Below are 7,265 nucleotides of genomic sequence, written 5' to 3'. Positions count from 1 at the left end.
AAGAGTTAAACCCACTAAGCTTGAATCAGTATTTGCAACCACCAATTCTTGAATAAAAACATAAAATCAACCCAAATAGCAAACACCCAATATCAATCTAACCCTAGATGACAACACCCATCAATTACCCACACTAGGGTTGAGCCACAACCCTAGCTAATGAGTTTAGCTACACATAATTAAAGAAAAAACTGAAGAAATAGATGAAGAACTAAACATATTAAATTAATTACTAAGAAGAAACTACAACAATCTATTGTTGATGGGAAGCAAAAGTGCCAAAAATGGCTACAATATCGGTCTCACGAGTTCAGGTGCGTTTCTGAATACCAAACTTGACCTAAAAATGGTAAAATGTCCTTTTTATAGTGGGCTGGAAAAACTGGACAAAAATAGCCCTGCGGGGTCAGTGCGGGCTGCACAAAAGAAACCACGGCCGCACTGGCTCTATTGACTTCAACTTTAAGCTCTCTAAACTGGAGGACGTGGACCGCGTGAAAATGCAGCGCAGCCGCGTAGAGGGTATGGCATGGTCCGCACAAACAGGACGCGGACCGCGTGGCATGGTTTTGGTCCCTTGTCCAACTCTCTGAACCTTATGAACGCGGACAACACAAAGTAGGAGTGCGGCCGCGAAGTTCACTGCGGACCGCGAAAATCCTACTGCAGCCGCGTGACTTTAAGCCTAAATATGTCATATCTTTGAACCTCCTAGTGCGGCCGCGGTCACTGTTGTGCGGTCCGCACTAGGCCCTTACTTCTTCAATTCTCTTGGCCTTTGATACTTTAGCAGGTTTCACACCTTTTTGAGCCGATCTTTGACATTTCGTCACTTTGTCAATCAAACCTGCAATCAAGCACAACTTGTGAGCATTTTGGGACTATTTTGTAGCAATTTATATTCAAAGCATAGGCAAGCAGGGGCATAAACACGTTAAAATCCTAACTTATCACGCCTCTATGGGAGAAGCCGCAACAACACCTTGTCCAGAGCCCGTCGGGAGAGAGTCGTCCAGGTGAATCACTGTCGGGGGCGCCATCTCAAACTCTACTCTCCATCTCTTCGATGACCCCTCTTCCTCTCCAGTCGACAATGACTCGTTCGTAAGACGGACAACATTGGTCGGGACCTCGTCCTGAAAAGTGGCCCTCGCTGGAGTAACCAAGGCCGAAGATTCAACCGAAGCAGCCCTCGATGAAGGTCGTATAGTGGATACGGCAACAAGGCGAGCGAATGCGGCCGGCTGACAAAAAGCTAGCTGAGGGGTCCTTGCTCTTCGCACCCTCCCTGGTAATGACGAACGATGCATAAGAGACTAAACAACAAAAGAAAAAGAGAGAACTGTAGATGAAGGCATCATCTCACCTATAAGAGGCTTGTATCCGAACATCTCGTGAAAGGTCGACCATGTGCGAACTCCCATTGTATGGGCAAGAATGGCCTCTACCCATTCACGAATCCCTTCGACAGGCAGCGGGGGCAATCTCTCAACTACAAAAGACGGGATGGTTTAGCATCCGCAGAAAATGGTCAAACATTTCATTTATTAAAGATGCAAACATACGTGCGAAGTTTCATCTCTCGGGGAATCCCGTCGAGTCCGCCACAATGTGCTCGGTCCACACATAAAAGTAATTCTCATAGAAACGACGATTGGTTCTGTCGTCCATCTTCACCACCAGACCCCTCGACCCCTGAGGACGCGCGTGAATCATCGTACTACGAATCAGTTGAGGAGCCCAAAGTGACCTCACGACTGGCAAGTTCCGCATACTTGAGCAGCATAAGAAACAACTTGTACAAATAAGGCGAAAGCTGAGCGGGGCACACTTCGTAGTAACGGCAAAAATCTACCACCAACATGGGAAGAGGAAGTGTGTACCCTACAATGAAGGGGTAGGCATAGACCACGCAATACCCAGGACGATCAAAGTGAACTCTGTGGTCCCTCTCCGCCGGCCGTATCTCTACGTAATTAGGGATTCCCTACCGTTCCCTCAAATCTACAATCTCATTTTCTCTAACAGTGGAAGCGACGGGTTCCAGCTCCGCTCCACCGCCGAAACTAAAGTCAGTCGCATCCCTCCCGGGGCGAGGTAGAATCTCATCCACCGAGGGAACCTCCTCATCTTCCACCGCATCCGCCTCTCCGGCGATCTGAACAGGGCTCTCTAGTACCAGATTAGCGGCAGGAAGATCATCGCGAGGAGAATTGTCGTCCATTTTTAGTAGAAAACTCGCCAAGAGAAGTAATAAGAAGAAGAGACGAAAGGTTTCAGAGAGCAAGAAGGTAAGGAGAAATTCAAGGTATCAGAAAAAGCAATATCTGAAGAATTTTCTCACAAAAATGATGAAGTAAATCAATCAAATGACAAGTTCCCCTATTTATAAGGGACATAAATTCCTCGAGCACGAAACCCGAGAGTCACCACTTGAATCCGATACACACAAAACGTTTCAGCTTCCCAGAAATGTGTGTCATAAAGGTGGCAACCACGAACCAACGCTTCAGTGCCAACCGGTGTTTCGATTCCGAAACCATCGCAACGGTCCACGAGCATCGAAAGAACACCTTCACTCCGCCAAAAAATCCACAGAATGCGAATAAGGAATGGAAAGTTGGGGGTCCGATTTCTATCGACTTCGCTACAAACATGATCCGTCTGTCGAGCCCGACAAAGGACGACCCCGACAGACAGAGGGACTAACTGTATTGGTCAAAATCTGACCACCAAGACCAGGTTGCCCACAACTCCCTTTTCAGCAATCGGGTAATGAAAGTCAACAGAGTCCACTCCATTTCTCCTCTGAGATACCCGACAAATCAAAAAGAGCAACGCCTAAAGCTACGACCAGAATGCACCATTGACCAAAACGCGTCAAGTCACATTCAGGGTAAAGGAATTTCAACTATATATAGCCAGGGAAGGCTTTCGATAGGGGGGCGGCTGGATTCCCAGAGAAGGGAAATCAAAAGAAAAGCTCCACTCCTATATACTAAGAGGAGAAAAACAATTGTAATTCTCTTTTCTCATCGAGTGATGTTAAATCTTAATAAGATTATCGATATTTCCTTCGTCACTTATGCAATCATCATTATTAAACCTTTCGATCTGGAATTAACTAAGTTTGACTAGGATTTACCCCTTCATCTTTGATTGATTGTTCAAAGAGATTTCAATATCTTTTGAGTCAAACAACTATGTTTTTTCCTTGTAAATGAATTTCTTTTGCTTTTCATTAGAATCTAAATATCTTAGATTCCTAAAAACTGAATCTATAAAATGCTCTACGCGTCGAGAAAAACACATAGTAAAGAACGTCATCTTCTCAACTCTAATATGCGACTTACAAAATGAGTTTCCGATAATACATTTATTGTAACGATGCCAACGGCATGAGATATTGCAAGAGTTACCAATTACCTCGGTTCTAAAGCATCAACCACTGGCAGCAAAGAACATGAATATGTGTACATTAATTCATTGAAAAGCATCAATCATTAATAGTATCTACAGAGATGATGAGAAAACCAAGCATACCACAAACATAGCACGTCCTAACTAATGAACATTAACATGAAATGAAAAAGACTCGAATCCCCTCAGAGCATATACTGAGAGAGTCGTTGTTTCTTCTTCAACTGAGATTTAGGTACTCAATCCATAGTGTCTTTGTATGTAGGTAGTCTTGTTCCAAAAACTTGTAAATTTGTCAAATTATTTATAATTTAATACTTTTGTTGTTGATGAAAGTGAAACAGATAGTACCAACAATGTACTAAAGATATATTGGAAGCAAATGGGAGAATAATTTCTTTAACATGACCGACAAACAGCACATAACATATAGTACTATATTGTTTACTAATTTTATAAAAGTAAATAATGTACCTTTCGCTTAATGTATGATGGATGTGTATGTTGCTGAATACCTGTGGAAACAGAAGGATAAAAATTATTCAGTTGTTTCGATCATATCGTCAAATGCCTTGACTGCATCAAAATTCTTCTATGTTTCATTACTATATTTGAACAACAATCACATTCACACAAAAAAAAATATGAAGAAAAGACGGGAAAAAAATCATAAATGTATGGATCATATGTCAAATAACATATCCACTGAATGGGGACCAAAAGCACATGTTCACAGATAACTTCATGACAGAATAAAGATTCTAGATCAACAATCATAGAGAAAATACGATCACAATTTTACTGCTAATTTCATCCTTGAAGAACCCATTTACTCCCATAACAATCTTACCCATGCAAAATGAGAAACAATACTATATCAGAAATATACATCTATGTATCTACTTTCAAATCAAATGAGATACAACTATTGGATGCATGTACAAAATAGAGCAAGAAACAAAAATTAATACCAAAATCAAGCAACAATCATAGATATCATATGCTGCAAAGAGAAGCTGGAATCAATATGCAGAAATTTGAATAACAAATCAGAAGTGAAAGCATCAAAAATTAATTTTGGAAGAGGATCTGTGTTACCGAAAGCAAGCGACAAATATTAGGAGGAAAAATTGGAAGAGGCTACGTGTCATCGGATGACAGCAAACAACTCATAAAGGTTAGCAAAATGTCAAAACTACCCTCATTTTTTATTTAAATGACATGAAGTAGACATGGCGAAACCTGAGCTTTTCTAACATATAGAAATGCGGATTTCTTCATGAAATCTCTCTTTTAAGAAGAAGAGAGATGCATTTGCAATAGTGTTGCGTTTTAGCGTTTTATTTTATTTAGCGGGTGAATTTTTATTTTTAGCGGGTTAGGTTGGGTGTATGGTTGGATTTTTTATGTTTTGTTTGGGTTTTAATCATTTTATTTGGTCCAAAAATATTAAAATCCATATGGACTGCCACATCATTTGTTTCCACCCAAAAAGTTTGATAATCCCGGTTGAGTGATTATTTATGTGCAATAGAAATAGTTGAAAGATTTTCCTGTTATAAATGAAAGAAAAGTGACTTTAGCCTATAATTTTAGATAGTTAAATAAATATTTGAGTAATTGACTAAAAAACTACCTTGAAGCTGGAAAACACCAATTTTAACAATTAAAAAAAATACCTAGTTAGTGTTATTCAATGGAAAACACATACTGAGCAAAAAAAAAGAAGAGAAAAAGTGACGCATGCTAAGTTGACACAGTGTATGAATGTAAATAGAACTGAATTAAAAGAGAGTCAATTTTTTAAATAAAATTTTTTGAGCTTTTGAGATTGAAGAGTGATGAAAAGGATCAACAATATATCCAGAGAAAAATATACAGTAGATCTGAAGAGGATATAATGGTATATTTGGAAAATTCACACACACAGTGGTTCTTTACTTATCTCTCTATATATATATGGTCTCTGTTTCTCTCTCTCTGTCTTGTGCATGTAATAGTTACCTTTGAATAATCAAAGAATTCCACCATATTGTGAAAATTGTGCTTCCTTTTCTCTTCTTGTAGATCTACAAAGTATGAGGCAATTAGTTCATATAATGTTGAGGAAGTGGGCAAAGGTAATATAGTATCATCTCTGCTTTTGCGGTGAAAAGCTTCACTCAAGAACAAATAGTACAACCATTACAAATCCTGTCTCAAACTTCCCAAAAAAAAGTCATGTGTATGTTCTTCACAAAAATGAAGGAGAGAAGATTGTGAAATTAGGAAAGAAAAAAAGGAGTCACGTGATTAATAAAGATTCTGTTACAAGTGGATGGAAAATCTAACAAAGGTGTATTTTTGGTTAACTTAAGAATTTTTCCTATTAAGTGAAAATATTGTAAGGATGTAATGAAAATTATGGTCAAACAATAAGTATGATTTTGGTTAATAACTCTACATTTGACACCTCCCTGAAATAGGGATAGGCGTTGGTGGGGAATAGCACATATTGTAAAGTTTTCTTCAAATGGAAAAGTTCTAGTGTTCAACCATTGCCTGTCATTGCAAAAGGATCTAGGCAAGATATTGTTAACGCTGCTCTTAATTCTTCGTATTTGTGAATCCATTGTGAAGTCTTAAATCTAACAAAGAATATGAGATTAAAAGGAGATCAGTTAGATGCACATTTAGATGAGTTAAAAAAAATTCTGAATAGATTTTGGCAATCGGTGATGGAAGGATTAGGAGTTCCATTGATGGCATTGAGAAAGTCCAAATCCCCCATGATCTTCTCATAAATAATTGCGATGATCCAATATCAGCAATTGTTGAAAGTACATATCCAGATTTCTTTAGCCATTCTAGTGACATTGATTACCTCCAGCGAAGAGCAATTCTTGCTCCGACTCTTGATATGGTGGAGTCGATCAATGAATATATGGTTTCACTCAATCGTAATCCTGAGAAGACATATTTGAGTTCTGATACAATTTGTATGTCTGATCATTCTTTTTCAGCTTTGGAGCACGTACATATACCCGAATTCCTAAACAATATTAAATGTTCTAGAATTCCAAATCACTCTATCACTTTGAAGGTTGGTGTTCCTGTGATGTTGCTGAGAAATATAGACCAGTCATCAGGATTGTGTAATGGCACGAGGTTGGTCATGACAAGAATTGAAAATCGGGTTATTGAAGCCAAGGTTTTATCTGGTAATATGGCTTGACAAAAAGTGTTTATCCCGAGAATGTTACACCTCATGTTTTCATGCGTGAGAGTACGTCGTAAGTCAATTGATATAAGCTCAAAAATAAGATTATATTTGGAAGCATATAAATTAAATCAATCATGTTACCTTGGAGGTTACAAATATTTAAGATCATGAATAACGAGTACCGAGAGAGTTAGAAAGCTTAGAAGCTAAACCAATTGAAGAAAATAAGTTTTATCGAAAGACGACAAGTTTGAAATGTTATGAAATGTACCTTAGGGTGAGACTATGGTTCTTAACATGATAAGGAGGTTATGTGATGAGTTATTTTAGTCGTATGGTAAATGTGTGTTAGGTTTTGAAGTCAAGCGAGTTGTGGAACAAAAGTTGGCAAAGGTCATCACAAGTTACATTCATAAATGTGCTGAAAATTGGGTCAAATTTAGCTGAGCTTTTCTCTAAATATACTTGGAATTATGGGGTGATCTACCTACCAAATTGAAGATATACGAGTCTAGTTTCTAAATCATTTAACCTTTCATCAATATGATATCAGAGTAGAGAGATATTTGCGTTTTTGCGAGACTGCACAAGCAGCTCCCATGGGACCCACAAAGTCAGTGTACAACTTCAGCTTGTATTTAAG

At 38.6% G+C, this 7,265-nt stretch overlaps 1 protein-coding gene and 1 long non-coding RNA gene across 2 annotated transcripts; one reads left to right on the top strand and one right to left on the bottom strand.

The window, feature by feature from the left end:
* Positions 1-220: 220 nt before the first annotated feature.
* On the bottom strand, positions 221-4,751 carry LOC107809859 (uncharacterized). Its single transcript, XR_001653497.2, has 3 exons — positions 4,392-4,751; positions 3,895-3,935; positions 221-847 (listed from the first exon to the last, which is right to left on the bottom strand). It is a non-coding gene; the product is annotated as an uncharacterized LOC107809859 (long non-coding RNA).
* Positions 4,752-5,519: 768 nt separating this feature from the next.
* LOC107809860 (uncharacterized) lies at positions 5,520-6,634 on the top strand. Its single transcript, XM_016634554.1, has 2 exons — positions 5,520-5,540; positions 6,122-6,634. The coding sequence occupies exons 1-2, from the start codon at positions 5,520-5,522 to the stop codon at positions 6,632-6,634; spliced, it is 534 nt and encodes a 177-aa protein (XP_016490040.1).
* The last annotated feature ends 631 nt before the right edge of the window (positions 6,635-7,265 follow it).

The sequence above is a fragment of the Nicotiana tabacum genome, chromosome 1 (assembly GCF_000715075.1).
Source record: "Nicotiana tabacum cultivar K326 chromosome 1, ASM71507v2, whole genome shotgun sequence".
In the NCBI taxonomy this organism is placed as follows: domain Eukaryota; kingdom Viridiplantae; phylum Streptophyta; class Magnoliopsida; order Solanales; family Solanaceae; genus Nicotiana; species Nicotiana tabacum.
Note: the sequence above shows the minus strand (reverse complement) of the source record. Positions and strands in the feature narration are given on the sequence as shown.

Excerpts from the sequence above, each read along its gene's own strand:
- LOC107809860 (XM_016634554.1), top strand. The coding sequence starts at position 5,520 with ATGTTGAGGAAGTGGGCAAAG. Across the intron at positions 5,541-6,121 it reads TGTTGAGGAAGTGGGCAAAG|ATTTTGGCAATCGGTGATGG; the intron begins GTAATATAGTAT and ends AATTCTGAATAG.